The sequence below is a fragment of the Myotis yumanensis genome, unplaced genomic scaffold (genome assembly GCF_028538775.1).
Source record: "Myotis yumanensis isolate MYYU_CA2020_CCGP unplaced genomic scaffold, mMyoYum1.0.hap1 SCAF_18, whole genome shotgun sequence".
In the NCBI taxonomy this organism is placed as follows: Eukaryota; Metazoa; Chordata; class Mammalia; order Chiroptera; family Vespertilionidae; genus Myotis; species Myotis yumanensis.
The window spans coordinates 14,080,524-14,098,153 of record NW_027223769.1 but is presented as its reverse complement, the minus strand read 5'-3'; the positions used below and the strand labels follow the sequence as shown (position 1 = coordinate 14,098,153).

General features: G+C 53.5%; 1 protein-coding gene across 3 annotated transcripts in view; it reads right to left on the bottom strand.

Moving 5' to 3' along the window:
- Positions 1-2,784: 2,784 nt before the first annotated feature.
- The window catches only part of CUNH16orf74 (chromosome unknown C16orf74 homolog), a 30,881-nt gene continuing 16,035 nt past the window's right edge, over positions 2,785-17,630 (bottom strand). For all 3 annotated transcript variants that reach the window (XM_070397897.1, XM_070397896.1, XM_070397898.1), the window contains exons 3-4: positions 5,685-5,825; positions 2,785-3,324 (exon numbers count right to left, since the gene is read on the bottom strand). In XM_070397897.1, the coding sequence (XP_070253998.1) occupies positions 3,266-3,324; positions 5,685-5,825 (200 nt within the window). In that variant the 3' untranslated portion in view covers positions 2,785-3,265. The remainder of the gene's footprint in view (positions 3,325-5,684; positions 5,826-17,630) is intronic.

The following is a 17,630-nucleotide window of genomic DNA, read 5'->3' as shown; positions in this document are numbered from 1 at the left end:
CCGGCCAGAGACCGGAGAGTGAGAGATCACTGCTTGTTCCAAGCCACTGAGTGTGGAAGGTGGGGGGCCTTAGCCCCTTGGGCGGCCATAACAGAATACCGCAGACTGGGTGGCTCACAAACAACAGAAACTGTTTCCAGTTTCGGAGGCTGGAAGTCCAAGATCCAGGCACCAGCAGATGTGGTGTCTGGTGAGGGCCCACTTCCTGGTTCAGAGTTGGCCATGTCTTCACGTGTTTGTGGGGGACACACACGCTCAGTCTATAGCAGGGGTGGGCTGCTTAGTCCATAGCGAAAAGAAAACGAACACACGGCGTCACAGGTTCATGAGTTAAATACACATAAAGTGCTTAGAACAGGCCTGCCCACAGCAAGCAATAGGAGGGCTAAACAAATAAAAATCCTGAGCACCTCTGCAGTGTGAGAGCTGGAAACTGGTGTGTGGGGCTGCGTCCCTGACGTAGAAGCTTTATTTTCTAAGGGTCGTGTGTGAGGGTGCCCTAGGTCCTGAGCCCCAGCTGACAGGCACCCCTTCCTTCCTCTGATGACTTGCACATCAGTGATTATGAAACAACTAGTGGCCCCGTGCACAAATTCGTGCACATTGAAAGGAAAATAACTAGAAGAAATATTTTAATATTGCTATTTGCCCTTTCTCCCTCAGCGCCTGGGAGTCAGGTGGCGGTCCCACCCCCCGCTGACAGTGGTTGTGTCTGCTGGTGATTGGGCCGCTTGCACCACCTTGGCCTGGCGCCACCTGCTTATGTGCTCCACCATCCCGCTGTGATCCAGCTCTCCTCTGGCCCATCAGGCGGCAGCGCCTCCTGTTGCCAGTGCCACATTGCCAATGCCCACCATGTTCTGCGCTGCCCCCTGGTGGTCAGCACACATCACAGTGAGCAGTCGAATTCCCGATCACACCCAGGGGACAATTTGCATATGAGGCTTTTATTATATAGGATGGAAGGGAGTCCTACCCCAGGAGAAGGGGGTGCTGTGGGAACCAGGGGACAAAAGACTTTAATTACAGGGCCCAGTTGGAGCAGCATCAGGTGGCAATGGACCCGGCTTTGCCAAGAGACTGGGCTGGGAAAAGGTAGCAAAGGCATTCCAGAGACAGAAACTGCATGAATGGGTGGTGGACTGTGGTTCCAGAGATGGCCACATCTCCCAACCCACACGCTCTTCTTACCACGTGCCTGTGGCATCACTCCCATCGAGAGCTGTGTGCGCCTCTGTAGGAAGCAGGACCCCTGTATCATTCAGGGACCCAGTGCAAAATGAACATTCGGGCCCTTGTTCAACAAGGATTAAGAATTTCTTAATTTCTTAAGGGCAGCAATGGCAGAGAGCGGGTCCTTCTGAGAGTGGGACTGATCGGATCACGCCCATCGCAGGCCCACAGAGCCGGCCCTGACTGTGGGGCCCACCATACAACCCAGGCACTCAACAGTCCAGTGTGGCCAGGTGTGTGAGGTTGACTGGCTCCAGACCCCCTACGGCTCCTTCCCTTCTCGGCCTCAATTCTTTGCAGTGAAGAAAGAATGGTGCCCAGAGAGCTGACCTCTGCCCGTGGTTCTAGAGAGGTGACCTCTAAAGCTTGAACTGCCCTGCCTGATAGTGTCTCTGCTTCCCTGGACAATCTACAACCTACAAGATGGGGTCTGGGTCATGTGGTATCAGCCTGAGCCCTGAGGCCACCACGGGGGTGGTCAGACATGTCTGCATGACCAACCCCCAGTGAAAACTCTGGACACCAAGACTCAGGTGAGTGTCCGTGGCAGGCGCCACCTAGGGTGCGAGTGTCGCCATCGCTGCTGAGAGGAGTGAGTGCTGTCTGCGTGTGACTTTCCTGGCTGCTCATGCCTGCCTGGTCTGTCCTGGCCCCCACCTGTTGGGCTTCTTCCCTTTGCTGATTTTGCTCTGCATCCTTCTGCTGTAATAAACCATAACCACAACTATAATGGGCTTTTTTTTTTAGTTGAGTCCTTCTAGCAAGTTATTGAATCTGAGCGTGGTCTTGGGCATCCCAGAACTGCACTGGCCTGTCCTCTACCCGTGTACCCCAGGATCACCTGCCAGACAGACTCCTTGCTCCCAAAGCCATGGCCCCCCTCTGCGCCTGGGAGAACCCAACTCTGACAGTGGACAAACCAAAGCCAGGATGAGCCACACAGCTCGGATGGAAACCAAAGAAAACGAACAGAAACACTGGTGTCATGATTAGAACAGTCTATGGGGAGAGGGGGACACCAACAATTTGATGTTCTTTAAAAAAAATACAAAACCTTTGACAACAGTATGGTGATTGCCAGAGAAGGGGGAGGGGGCGGTAGAAGAGGGTTAACGGGGAATAAATGGTGATGGAAGGAGACTTGACTTGGGTTGATAAACACACAGTACCATGTACAGATGATGGCTTGTAGACCTGTATACCTGAAACTTATGCAATTTTTAGTAACCAATATCACCCATTTATTATGCAATAAAAAAATTAATAAATTAGAAAAACAAAACAAATCATTGCCTCCCATCCTAGAGATGTCTTACAGAGATCCCACAGCTGGCAGGCATGGAGCTGGGACTCAAACCAGGTCTGTGTGACTTATGCGCCATGCCCCTGGCCATGCCCAGGCCCACACAGTGGTCTGCAGTTCAGTGGGACCCAAGACCATCCAAAGGCTCATCGCCAGCCAGACCTCCATGACAACAGACTCTCTTAAACCCACCTCTGTATCCGGGTGTGCTCCATCTCCTCCGCCCAACCAAGAAGCAGGGTTTACCATTCGTTACAGAGGATCTTTATTTATAATGCAAAAAAAATTATAAATCACTTTTGGACTGTTTTGAGATCTGTAAAACAACTTGTAAAAAATGTAGCCACTCCTTTGCAAGAAGTTCTTCTGTGTGCTGATCTCCTGGGCACCGTCTGCATGGTCCAGGGTGCGGGGAGAGTGTGTGTCCAGAAGAAAGCCTCTCCCTGGAACCCTGATGGCCGGCACCATGGCCCTTGAGTCAGCAAGAATGTGTAGGCATCAGAGGTCCGGTCCACCAACGGGGCCAGGGAAACATCATTCTGCAAGCGTGCAGGGCTGACCCCTGGCTCATCTTGTCACACTTCTCCTGGTCAAGTGCTGAAATCACTCTCCCATCCGGCTTCCTCAGCACTTCTGTCCCAGGTGGCTACACCCCACCGGGGACACGTGGAACGAGGGATGACCAGAGCCGGAGCCAGAGCCAACAAATCCCAGACCTGTTCTTCCTTCTCAGGCTTCAGGGTCTATTTCTCCATCCTCCGGACATGACCCCGTCTCTTCCAGCCAGACTAGGAGGCAAGAGGGGGATCAACATGTGGATGGATCCCCCACCCCCTTCAGACCCCTTTCCCTGGGAGATCTGGGGCCAGTGCCTGTGGGCTCCTTGCTTTGTGTCACCTCCCTGAGGTCCCCCCATATATGGGCAGTGGTGCCAATGGATGTTGAGAGGGGATCCCGATGATGCTGGGTCTCACAGGATTCCCACGCACCTCTCTCTCACCCCACACAATGCTGAGCTCCCAGGGTCCCTGGCTAAGGTTCCTGGGATTGCGCACCCCCAGGAAATATAGTCTCCTGGGCAGTTCTAGAGGTGGGGATTTGATGCTTAGAGAGTGGAGACCTGCTCCACGTCAGCAGGTGGCCAGGCAGGGCTGGGCTTCTCTCTAATTCCTCACTGCCTGGGGAAGCCCTAGGTATCTAATCATCACCCAGCGCCCTCAGGCCTAGAGGAAGTGCCAGCCAGGTCTAGTGGTCTTTCCTTCTGCCCTAAATATCACTAACGAGAATATCCACACCACACCACAGAAATCAGCCCTTGACCTTCCTCGTCTTCTACAGCCTCTCTGAGGCACTATTATTGTCTCCATTTCATAGATGGAGAAACTGAGGCTTGGGGAAGAGGAGCTTCCTGTTCAAAGTCACATGCTGATGAGTAGTAGAGCCAGGATCCAAAGTCAGGGTTTTCTGACTCCACATCTGCGCTCTTTCTCCCATGCTTCCCTTCTCTGAATGGGGAGAGCAGAGGGTCAGGTCTGAGCTCTGCCTCGGACAGGACAGGAGGGGACCCTGTGCTGGTCCCTCTGCACTAATCTGCCCCTGGAACTGCTTAAGCTTGAAAGGAACCTCTCCCCTGTGTTAGGAATCCCCTGGGGTCCAGGGCCTCCAGATGCTCACCCCACAGACCTTGTAAAGTAACCACGAGTCTTCCCTGCACTCGCATGGCCCCAGGAGCAGGCAAGGTGGTTAGGATCCCATTAAACAGATGGGGACACTGAGGCTCAGAGAGGGAAGGGAGTGTAATGGCAGAGCCAAGGACCTGGGCCTCCGCTGCCCGCAGTGAGCTCTTGGTTAGACACTGGAGCAGGAGCCCAGCTCTTCTGCTTCGCTGCAAGCCCTTGGGCGGGTCACTCGCCCTCTCTGGACCTCAGCATCCTCGTCGGTAAACTAGAGAGAAGGACGGTACTCACAGTCCTTAGGGTTGGAATAAGATTTGTGAAAAGCACTTAGACCCGGTGCCTGTCACTTGGGAAGGTGACATAGAAATGTGACACATTTCTATCCTTCCTGAGCATGGCCCAGCCCTGGTAACAGCACAGGCCTGGTCCAGAGTCCAACCTCGTTCTCTAGTCACTTGCCCTGCTGGGCAAGCTGAGATCCAAACTCTACACATTTAGAAAAGTGTGCCTAAATCCCCCCACCAGACTTCCATGAGATCCACATTAGCCTTGTCAGCCTGTGTCCCCCGTAAAGGCCAGGCAGGACTCGCCTCGGTGGCGGGTGGGCTGAATGACGCTAGCCACTGGGAGGGCGTCTAGACTAGGGGTCCCCAGGATGAGTTCCATATCACACGGCCTGGGTCTGAATCCAACTCTGCCACTTACCAGCTGTATGACAAGTGTCTCCACCTCTCTGAACCTCAGTCTACCCATCCATAAAATGAGAATGCAAACTAGACCTAATTCAGACTTACTATTAGGACTCAATTACTGCTATCAGAATCATTACTTATTATTTGTTATTATTTATTATTATTATTATTATTATTTACAACAGCAACCTCAGAACCTAGCACAGGTCTGGCTCAATAAATCTGTTTAATGAATAAGTGAACACTCTGTCTCACCAGCCCCAACAGTATCTACAGAGGGGCACTTGGGGACACCAGTGGCAGCCTCTCCCGCTCACCCTCTCTCTGGGAACAATTCCATCTTCCCTCCCCTCCCTGCAGTGAGCTACATCCGGAAGGCCCAGAGATCAGCCCCAGCCCGGCGTGGGCATATTTCCAAGCCTGTCCTGTCCAGCTGAAGCTCTGCAGCCAGCAAGATGGAGCGCCGGTCGCCTGGCTAGCAGGGGAAGGCGCATCCATCAATTACCTTGGCGAGCCTGCCCAGCCCCATCCATCACTCGCTCAGCTGCCGGGAGGGATTGTCTAGCTAATTACTTAACATGCCACCTCTCGCTGAGGCTGAGCCACGGTGAGGGGCCCACGGTGGAGATCCAAGGGTAAATTTTTAATAAACCCAGGGAGGTGGGGACATGAACTCAGACCCAGAGCACAGAAGGGGGCCCTTGAGCTGTCCCCAGCCCGACCTCCCCCCCCCGCCCCGACACACACACCCAACCTGGCAGCGGGGCAGGGTGGCCTCACCTGTCCTCCTGGAGTCCCTTGGCAGCATCATGCCTGTGGGGGTCGGGGGCGTGATGATGATGTTGGGCACATCCAGGTGCTTGTCGTTCAGGACGGGGGCCTCATCGTGGCTGCTGCTGCTGCTGACACACATTTTAAAGCCTGAGCGGGCAGGCCGTGGAACACACACACACACACACACGACAGAGAGACAAGCATCAGTGGCCGCTGGGGAACTGCCCACCGCCGGCTGCCTGCCTGCCTCCCTCCCCTCACTGTCACTGTGAGTCCTGACAACTCTCAGGAAAGAGGGCATTGCTGTCCCCACTTCACAGATGAGGACACTGAGGCTCAGGACAGTTAAATGACACACCCGGCGACCTTGCGTAACACGGAGAGGACAGTGAGTTTTACCTGCTTTGCTCCCGAACATAACTTCCATGCCTAGAATGTGTCTGACACATAGCAAGTACTCAAAACATGACTCTGAACGGACGAAAGCAACAGAGCTTGAACTGGAGCCAGGCCTGAGTGGAAGCCATGCGTGAAGTCGCCTCTCCCATGAATGATTTTCTACAGGAGCCTGTGTAAGATCGGTGTTGTTTCTTCCTCACGTGTTAGGTTGAACTCACCAGTGAAACTGTCTGGGCTTGGAATTTCCTTTGTGCAAAGACTTTTGATTACAAATTTAGTTTCTTTTCTTTCTTAAAATATACTTTTATTGATTTCAGAGAGGAAGGGGGAGAGAGAGAGAAACATCAATGATGAGAGAGGATCATTGATCGGCCACCTCCTGCCTGCCCCACACTGGGGATTGAGCCCACAACCTGGGCAGGTGCCCTGACAGGGAATTGAACCGTGACCTCCTGGTTCATAGGTCAAAGCTCAACCACTGAGCCACGCTGGTTGGGCACAAATTTAATAGACATGGGGCTCCTTAGCTTTTCTGTTTCCAACTGGTGTCAATTTTGGTAAAGTTGTGCTTTTTAAGAACTTGTCCATTTCTTCTAAGGTGTTACATTCCTTGTCCCACCTCAGCCATAAATTAAGTACAGTGGGGCCTTGACTTACGAGTTTAATTCGTTCCGTGACGGAGCTCTAACTCAAATTACTCGTATGTCAAATCAATTGTGAATGAGTGAGACACGTGATGCTGGGCTGATGTTGTGGCGTTCACTGTGACGTTCGCTGCGCCAACTAACGGTGGGGTATCTGAAGCTGGCTCCTAACCCGAATTTTAGCTCGAAACTCAAAGCAAAAAATTGGCTGAGAGACGGCTCGTATCTCGAAAAACTCGTTAGTTGGGACACTCGTAAATCAAGGCCCCACTGTACAGGTAATTTGGCCAAGCTCAGTTAGAGACCTCCACCTGACCCAGAAGCACCCGTTCCACTCACGCACCAAATACCTTCCTCCACTCTTCCCGCCGAGTCAATAGCATCCCATCTACCAGAAACCAGAGCGTGGGCCACAAGTCCTTCCTTTCCTCCTCACCTCCAACCCCCAGCTAATTAATCAACCTGCAAGCCTGCCGATGCCACCCCTCCATATCTCCGACACCCTTCCTTCTCCCTCCTACGCACCTAACTAGTCCTTCCACCTCCTGGCTTCTGCCTCTTCAGTCTACCCTCCAAACAGCAGCCAGAAACTGCGAATCTGATTATACCACATACCGACTCAGAACACTCGCTCGCTCTTGCCAATATCTACAAGCAGCATTTCCAAAGTGTGTTCCCTGGAACACAGGCCTCCTGAGGCTCTCTCGGGAAGGGGGCTTGTGATCAAATGAGCCTGGGCATCCCACGTATTTGAATGTTGACTGAATCCCATCTACTCTCTCCCTCCCTTGGAGAGAATTAAAGGTTGTGCGAAGTCCTGCAATAAAGGAGCTGCTTTAATTGTGCTAAACCCTGGGCTTCCTGAACTTAAATGTTAAATAACCTTAGAGTCTGTTAACATCTCACAGAAGCATGAGTCATAAAATACACTGTTGATCATAAATGTTGATCATAAATTAAAAGTCAGCCCAGTTTTGAGCTTTCACAATCTGGCCCAAACAACATGCAGCCTCATTCCCTGCCGCCGGCCCACCCTCTCCAAACTGCTCATTGTTTCCCAAATACACTGGCTTTTCCAGCCCCTTCATGCCCTTGTATGGGCTGATCCCCCTGCCTGGAAAGCTCTTCTTCCTTTACTATGGTAACGAGCTCCTACTCATCCCTCAAAACCCATCACAATAGGCTCTTCTTTGGGGAACATGCCCCAGCAATCTGATCCCTCCCTCCTTTGTCCAGCTACACTCATTCATTCGTCAATCTTCCAGCACTGATCAAACTGTATTAGAATGATTAGTTCTTAATTCTGTCTCCCTTTCCTGTGAGCATCTGGAAGGTAGCACTGTCTCACTTGAATCTGGTATAGTAACTGGGACAGAGCAGTAGAAGTGCTTTAAATTTACGTTGAAACACACACACACACACACACACACACACACACTCCAGGCACTACCACATTGGGTGTTAAAATCCTTATTTCAAAGCTCTGCCACTTTGTTTTTCCCCAATCAGGCCGAGACTGGGACGATATTAGCTCACGTATTTGGGCCCCTAGCCAACAGCAGGAGCTGAGCAACAGGATGATTATTATTCCTACTGCTTCTCAGGCCAGCGCCAGCACCACTGGGACAGTGCGCCTGAGTGACGCCTATAGGGTCAGTGTGGTGGTTCTCAGGTATGTCCCTGAGAGGTGGAGTCTGAGGCCACTCCCTTTAGTGTGGGACAGACTTAGGATGAATTCTAATGAATACAATAAGACCTGAAGGGAAGGGGGGACTTCCCAGGGGAGGTCATAAAAGATATTACAACTTCCTCCCGGTTCTTCTCCTGGGGGAAGCCAGCTGCCACGTTTGAGGACAAGCAAGAAGCCTGTGAAGACGCCCATGTGGTGAGGAGCTGAGGCCTCCAGACAACAGCTGTGTGAAGGAGCCACCTCGGAAGTCGGTTCTCTAGCCCAGTCAAGCCCTCAGATGAGGCTGAGGCCAGACAACAGCTTGAGTGTTGGTTGCCTCACAAGAGACCCTGAGCCTGAACCTCCTAGCAAAGCCATTCCTGAATCCCCAACCCACAGAAACTGAGATAATGTTTAAGCCACGAACCTCGGGGGTAATTTGTTACACAGCGATAGATAATGGATGCAGTTAGCACAGCCTGCCTGTCCTGGGAACCCCAATCCTGTTTCCTTCTTGGGGAGCCCCTGTGGCCCCCTGAATCTACCAGGCTGTTTAGTTCTGTGAGCCCCTCAAGAGCACCCACCAAGGCCTCTGCCAACTTGATCTAAAGCAGTGGTTTTCGAACCTCCTTTCAAGCAACAGAGCCACTCTTCCTGCAATCTTACCCAGAAGCCCAGAATGTAAAATAAAAGGAAGTCACGTGGAGGAGGCCCTCCCAGTATCACTGGTAACAGTCGGCGTTTACAGAGCATTGCCGCATGTCGGACACAGAACCCAGCGCCTTCATGGCTACCCTGAGAGGTGGGAAGTGCAAGCAGCCCCATCTCACAGATGTGGAGACTGAGGACCAGAGAGAGTAAAAGCTTACAGAGTTGAAAAGTGTGTGGCAAAGCCAGGATCTGAACCCAAACCCAAGTCTGTCTGATTCTTCTCATAACCACAGTTATATATAAAGGAGCTGGAAAAATTTATGAAAAGGGCTGGACAGTAAATATTTTTTACTTTGGGGGCTATGCAGTCTCTGTTACAATTACTCCACTTTGCCATTGTATCTGGAAAGCAGCCACAGACAGCATGTAAATGAATGTACATGAATGGGTGTGGCTGTGTTCCAATAAAACTTTATTTACAAAAAAGGACAGCAGGCCTGATTTCTGTGGTTTGCCAATCCAGCTCTCTAGCATTCCAGCGGACTTTGGATCAGGGACCTGCATGGTGTCCTAATAAGCAATAATAGAACCTCAAAAACCTGAGGCTCTTAAATGCCAAAAACAAAAACAAAATTCCAAACCTGGCTGCTGGTGGGTAGTGACAGTACCAGCCTCTGAAGGGCAGTGGGCACATGCAAGGAATGAATTCACATAAAGCCCCTGCCCAGCAGGTGGGCCCCGGGGGTGCTCAATCCCTGTTAGCTTCTCTGTAATCATCCATGAAGAGCGTCTCAGGGAGCGCCCACAACAAAAGGAAGCTCTGATTACTGTTATCTGTGGCAGAAGGGAGCCTCCTGCTCAGTCTCTAAGGCCCCTTCTTCGGTGAATATTCCGAAGTTCTTAAAATAAAATGCTAATAGAGAAAAGCCACACTCCTCCCAGGGCCCCCCATTTGCATTTTAACATGTTCCGGGAGCTTGGTGACAAAGCCACATTCTTAATCAGGAAGCATCAGGTCACTCCGTGGGCCCTGGAGAGATGCTAGAGGGAGAGAGGAAGGAGGGAGGGAGGAGGGAAGTGGGAGGAGGGAGGGACTCCAGGTCCTCTCAAATCCCCAGGCTGCCTAATCTCCAAGCAGAGGTGGCTGAGCAGGAGGGGAAAACTCTCAAGAGATAAAGCCGACTTTGGGATTAACAACAAATGCCAACCCTGCCCCGGACTAGGCGCTCATTTGTGCTAAATCCAGAATTGTTATTTCTTAATTACCTGCCGGCCTCTGGCCATTAAGAGCCCATTTCCTGAGGGGAAGGGCTGGGCTGGGGTTCCAGGGCACGGGAATCCAAGGAAGGAAGAGGCAGGGAGGGGGACCCAGCACCCAGATGCATTCAAAGATCTCAGGGTGTGATGGAAGCTTCTGCAGGAAGCCCTCAATAGGCCTTGATTGGGCCCTGCTGGTCTTGGGCCTGGAGACAGAGCGAGCCAGACTGCCAAACTCGCCCTGGAGCCGCCTTCCCGCGGGTGAAACCAGGAGGTGCTGTAACTGAGGTTCGACTGACCTCCTCTGCAACCCGGCTCTGCCCTTTTCCTGTTGGCTGCCCAAAGCAATCACCTGGGAAGTTTAAAAACAGTGATGTGGGACCACACCCCAGGCGCCTGGTGTCACTGCTTACTGTCAGGACTTTTAAAAGCTCCCAGGAGAGTCTCATAGCCGGATGGGGAGCCCCCAAGCTAGGGTGACTGGGAACTGGTGGCTTTACTCTATGAGCCACAGTTTCCTCAGGTTTAAATTGGAGTTACACTATTCTTGTAGGAATACAATACCTAGTGTGGGGAGTGGGGCTGCCAAGTGTGGGAGAAATGACCAACAGGAGCCAGCAGACCAGGGCCTGAGGGATCCTGGGGGGATGTGAGGACTGTTGCTGCCTCCTGCTGAGACCAGCCGCCCCTCTGCAGCACCCCTGTGCCAGGCTCTGGGCTGAGCCCACCATTTTCACTATTGTATCAATTTTCATACACTCCCTCGGGGTGGAAACTAGAACCGTGGCCATTCTCCAGGTGAGAAAACCAAGGCTTAGAGAATGGACATGATGAGAAAACCAAGGGAGGCCCCAAACAAATGGAGGCCAGGTGGCTCCAGGCCCGAGTGCCCACCTCGCCCTCTGGTATCAGCTAACACTGCTCAGCCTTCAGAAGCCCTGAGCCACACAGGCCTAGTTCAGGATGCCCCAGGGCCCTAGGGACAGGGCACCGTTCCCTATGCCTCCTCTCAGCAATCCCCAGGCCACCACCACCCATAGGCTAGTGGTGGTGGAGCCAAGAGCAGGTGCTGCTCTTCCACAGCCATCACGGCTCAAGGTCGCCCTCTGCTGGTTCATTTAAAAATGATGCTCAGGCTGGAGCTCTGGTGCCAGCTCTAAGACCCTCCCTGCCTAAGACCTTGTTCCTAGGATGGGGTCCACTCTTCCCCAAGACACCATTTCACACACAGTAGGCCTGCCAGACCCAGAATGCAGTGGAAGGCCAAGTAGGGTGCCATCATTATGTGCGTTTTGCAGGTGAGACAAGCAGAGCTGGCCGCAGCAACACACGCTTGATAAACATAAGCTGTTATTAGTAGCACAAGATTCCAACCTTATGTGGCACTTATTCCGGGATTCAGCCAATACTGACCACCTCCTGGGTGCCACCCCCACCTGGGTTGGGTCAGGGACCTTGTCCCACCCTTTCAGTTGAACAGCTGGAGTTTTCCTTATTGGGTTGGAATGGCCACAGACTCCAGAAGGAAGAAAAACTCAGTTCTCCTGCTCCCTTGCCTGCAGCACAGGCATAAAGCCCAGCCCAGAGCTGGGCCCAAGAGAGGGGCTCAGTCAATAGGCACTTATTGCACACCTACTATTTGCTAAGCATTGTTCCAGGTGCCGGGGACACAGCAGAGAACAAAATAATCTCCACTGATGTTTTTCTCCTCCTTCCCCACACTTCCTTTCTATGCCTCCAGGCCCCAGGGGACCCCAAAGAATGCAGGGTCAGCTGGAAAAAATAGGGAGTGTTCCCAGTGACCCAGGCAGCTGTTGGGACAGGCCCACACCACTGAGTAAGGATGGCACTCACCAGAGGCCAGGGGCTGTGTAAAGACCTCATGGAAATTCATTAGTGTTCCTCCCAACAAGGCTGACAGTGTGAGAAGCCCATCTTCCAGATGGGCACAATGAGGCACAGAGAAGTCAGGGACTTTGCCCAGGGTCAGTCATGTGAGGTTTGATGCTGAGCCTGGCCTCCCTGGGGCCAGCAAGCAAATAAACACCTCCCAGAGCTGGGTCAGTGATAGGAGGAGCAAGATGATGGAAGGGAGCATCAGGATGGGGAGAGACATGGGAATCAGAAAAGGCATCCCAGAGGGGGCCAATCCCAGAGCAGCAGGAAAGCTGGAGGAGAGGGCACTCAAGTCGGCCACAGCATGCACAAAGGCCCTGGGGCAGAGACACGGAGTGCTGGGCCAGCACTAATTCCTCAGAGATGACCAGGCATCTGGATTTAATGCAGATCTTTCAAAAAACAAACCGACAAATGCCTCTGAGGGTTTCAGATGCACTTAATCTTTTTTTTTTTAATTCCAATTAAAGGGAAAGCTTTGCATTATTATGGATGAGACCAGGGCAGTGTGGCCGTTTTACCTTGTGGAGGCAGCCGGCCCAATGGAGATGGCAGTGGATGTTTTAAATCTCTTTTTAATTAAGGAAAAAGCTCTGGCTTGCGTCAGGGATGAGCTGCTGGAGAGAGAACCTGGGAGGAGGAGCCACAGAGAGGCTCCAGCACAGCAAGGTGGGGGAGGGGGGTGTTCACCTCTCTGACTGTCCCTGTCCCACACCCACCTGCCTGCCCCAAGCAGGGACTCTGCAGCCCCTCCCTCCGGCCAGCCCTTCCCAGTTCCAGCAGAGGGTTCTTCCTCCTCCTCCTAGTGCCAGCCCCCTTGGGGCTGCTCCAGGGTCTCAGCCACAGTTTGGTGGTCTGGGCAAGCAGCCCCTCCTCCTGCCCTCAGTCTACTCATCTCTACAATCGACACAAGGTCACTGTGAGAGCCGCTGGCCTGTGGTAAATGCTTGATGTGGGCAATCCAGGGCTCCTTAGGGTGGATGTTTGGACTAGATCAGTCTTTGCGGTGGGCCGTCCTGTGCATAGTAGGGTGTTTAGAAGCATCTCTGGCTTCCGGGTGCTATAGCACCTTTCAATTGTGACAACAAAAAATGTCTCCGGACACTCTGAAGTGTCCCCTGGGGGTGGGGACACACTTTTTTTAAGTGTACTAAAAAGTATGTCCTATGCAACATTTGGGACATACTTACACTAGATAATTATTCCTTGTTTATCTGAAATTCAAATGCAACTAGGCACCCTGTTTTATGTATTTTTGCCTCCTATATCTGGCAACTCTACCAGTTGGGGGAGAAACAAGTCATAGCAGCCACAGCAGATGTCCAAGAGCTGCTGTTCCCTCCGTCCCGTCCCCGCGTGGCCCCACTGCACGCCTGCGCGGCTGGGACTACGGGATGGCCCGAGCCTGAGGAGTGGCATCCCCAGACTGCCCTTCGCCAGCTGAGTGAGTTTCTTACCCCCTCTGAGCCTGTTTCCTCGACTGCAAAGGGGCTACGTTAGAGACGGCAACACACGGTTGGCCCCTTGCTGAACTAAAGATTCCAACTTTCACCCTAGAATTGCAACCTGCAAGGCTCTCAGAAGGACTCATGGTATTAAGTGGAAGGGGTCTTCGGCAGCTGGGCCAATAGCAAGGGCTTGGTGGGGCCATGTCATTAGGACGTGGTTACTGCTATTTATCTGAAACAGGGGCAATTCGACAAGGAGAGTCCCGGGCCAGGTCCTCAGGGCCAGACAGGTGCCTCACTCCTCTCTCCCTAGTCTCAGCCCTGCCCCCGGTTATGTTCTCTCTGGGTGCAGCCCCTCCCCCATGACCAGCAGATGAGCAGGTCAAAGGCCTGTCTCCCTCGATCTGGGACAACTCTGAAGGGCCACACCAGCTCCAGGGCACCCGTGGGACTGTGGAGGCCGAGCTGCTCGGAAGCCCACTCACCCTCAGCCAGCCTGGCTTCCCACGGTCCACGGCAGGCGTGATGCCATGGGCATTCCCAGGCCACGGGTCTGTCCTGCCACCTGGAATAGGCCAAGGACAGTTATCCTTGGTGTGCTGGACTCCTGGACAAGTTAGTGACCTCTCAAGGTGGGTACCAGGCTCGCTCACTATTGCTTGGGTCGCTCAGTATTGCTTTAAAGACATTTCGAAAGGGCAGAAAGAGTATGGGTACACCTTAGCAATAACAATGGCCTAGTGGTGATTTCTGTGCCCACCACATCCCAGGCGCCGTTCCCAGCTCCCGACATGCCCCCTTCCATTCCAACAAGAGCCCTGCCCCGGTGCCCATTTTATAGTTAAAAACAAACAGCTCTGGCTCAGGGAGCTGAAGAGCCTCAGCCAAGTCACATGAGACTTGGACTTGCCGGACCAGAGTCCCCGAGCTTCGCACTGGCCTGTGCAGGCTCCGTGAGGCCTGCAGAGCACAAAGCGAAACGATGGGGAGGAGGGAAGGTCAGAGGTGGACATGGGCGCAGCACTGCCTTGGCCCAGAGGCACGTCTGCAGCCCTGCCCGGCATCTGTACCCCACCCTGGCCTCGGAAGTTTCCTTGGAAACCATGCCCCCAGGAGGGGGAAGGGCAATTCCTGGGGACCAGGCTGCTCAGCCTCCTGGCCAGCTGCACTCCAGCAGGTGATCAGTGGCTAGCACAGCCCTCCCCTCCCCGAAGGCTTGCTCTTCATCCTTTATTCATTGCAGATACTCCCAGAGCACCTGGTCCATGCGAGGCTCTGAGGAACCTGCCCGGCAAGAAGAGGTAGAAGTGGGGGTGGGGCACACGTCCGGGTGCCCAATCACATTCCTGATGCCCTCCGGGCCATATCTCGGCCACGTTGGGCAGGGAGTTTTATCGCCTGATGCCTCAGTTTCCTCATCTGTATGCTGGGGATGATGAACAACTCTCCACATGGGAAGACAGGAGTGAACCTGCTGGTGAGCACTGGACTCCCTCCCGGGCTGAGTGACGGCACGGCTGCCCCAGCCAGGTCCGGGGTCTCCAAGAGAGTGTTCATTTCGCAAGCATTGACTGTGTCCCTACTGTACGCTGACCGGGCCAGGTGTAGGCTTTGGGGGCGAGCAGGGTGGCTGTGGTTCGCGGCCCTGCGGAACTGGGTGAGCAAGGGGGAGCTGTGGCCTGAGCACTCAGGGCTGTGCTAGGACTGTCTCCTCCTGCCTGCTGTGACACTGACTTCCACACTGGAGGCCCTCCCTCCCGCCTTAGGGAGGACGGAAGGTGCCGGGGGTTAAGCTTAAGAAGACAGGGGGCTCAGTCCCTGCTGTGAGCCCAGGCTGCTCTCTCCAGGGCAGGGCAGGGCAGGGCAGGGCAAAATTAAGTGCCACCTGCTTCAGCATTTAGAACAGGTTTGGATTTTCCACTCCTTCTCTGAGAAGGCAGGCTGGGGGTCTCCCAGACAGAGATCTCCTGGGCAGAGATCTGTTCAGAAGGTTCCACAAAAAGCCCTGGATTGGAGTCTGCATTCCTGGGTTCTCAGCCAAGCTAATGTGCCCCTTGGTACCTTGGGCAGTCAGTCTGCACCTTGGACTACATAAAGCTTCATAAACACATGGGTGCTCAGGACCCACCCACCCCAACCAAGCCCTACCCTGGAGAGTGGGCCAGGCCTGCGCCTGTGTGAGAGCCTGCCACGTGACCCTGATGTGCCCCAGAGGTCGAGACCCCTGGTCTGGAATGATTGTAGCGCTTCCTGTTACTTTAAAAAAAATTCTTGATACCACACCTCAGGCCCCACAGCCCTGCCTGCCCAGTGACCCCAGCTCCTCCTGCTCAACCCCTATTCCTGCCTCCGCAATGCTCATCAGCTCACCAAGCTTGTTCCTGTCTCAGGGCCTATGCATCTGCTATGCCCTCTGCCTGGGATGCTGTTCCCTCTGCCTGGCACACTGTTCCCTGCATCGTGTAGCTGGCTCCATGACAGAGAGGACCTTGCCCATCGCATGCTCCTCTATTGCACAACTCTGTTTAATTCCCTTCACAACTCTCGTCACAAAATCTACCGATCTGGGTTGCGTGTTCACACATTCATTTCTGTCTCTCCCACGGAGCTCTGTGATGTTCACTGCCGTGTCCCTGGGCCTGGTACAGTGCCTGGCATGCAGTAGGTGCTCAACTGTTTGCCAAACAAATGAGAAGTCACACCGGGATACAGCTCTGGTCTGGGCTCTGATCCCAGGAGGAAGGAGCGCCTGCTGTGTGTCAGGCTCTATTCCAGCGGGTGTAGGGTGGGCAGAACAGACCCCTGCCAGTGGCGCTCGCTGCCGACAACGAGGTCAGGGACCTCCCCCACGCGATATGCCCCATTCCTGACTGCGACAGGAAGCCGCAGTCGTTTCACAGATGGGAACACTGAAGCTCAGTATATTAAGACATTGACCTTAGCCATTTTCTACCTTGCGACTTCCCTTCATCCATATCAAGCTCCCACTCATTCTGAAAACTACTCAAAATGTATTAGCCAAGTAACTGCCATTTATCCCCTCTCTTTTCTTAGAGCTCCTCATCCCTATTAGTGTAAAATCCCCAATTCCCCCCGCTCACCCCATCGGCTGCTGCTGCTCCCGGCCTTAGCCCGGGCATTTCCTGCTGCCTGGAAGGCTGTCTGCTTCCCGGCTCTTCCTCAGTGACGCCATCCCTACCAGGGTGGGCCAGGCTGGTCTCCGTCCGAGCATGCAGCAGTCCGTACTCAGGCGGCAGTTCACCCCCACAACTCCCCTGGTTCCTCGGGATCAGAAACCACGGCTGCCCTGCTCATCCCTGAAGTCCTGGCCCGGCCCTGGGCTGCACACAGTAGGTATTGCAATCAATGTTTGTGCCATGGACAACCTCGACCAACTCTGGATCACAGCGGTGGGACAGCCGGAACCAAGTGTTCGCACTGGAATGGGGCATATCGCGTGACTCATTTTTCGCTGTGACCTGGGACTAGTCTTGGACCTCCAACACCAATCAGAAAAACAGGCATCGTAATTGCCAGCCCACAACTGCCCCCCACACCTAGGTCACAGGCCGAGTGGAGGAGAGGCTCTGAGCCCCAGGAAGGGGGATGGGAGGAACGCCTGTGCCCCGGAGGCCAGGGTGTGGGAGCTGTACGTGCCCTCCTTGGTCCTCACCATCACCATCATCACACACTCAGCAGGAGAGACTGTGAAAATCCACCAACATCAGCCCAGTCCCAACTGTGGGGCATCCTACCAAACACCTGAGCAGCTGTCCTCAAAACGGATGTCACAGATACAAAAAAATGTCACAGGGACGGTGAACCGTCACAGCCCAGAGGAGCCGAAGGAGACAGGACAAGGAGACGTCGGGTGGGATTCTGGGCCAGGACAAGGGTACTAGATGAAAAATAAGGACATCTGAACAGAGTATGGACTTTAAAATAATGTGCCTGTATCAATTCAGTCACTGTAATGCGTGCACCATAC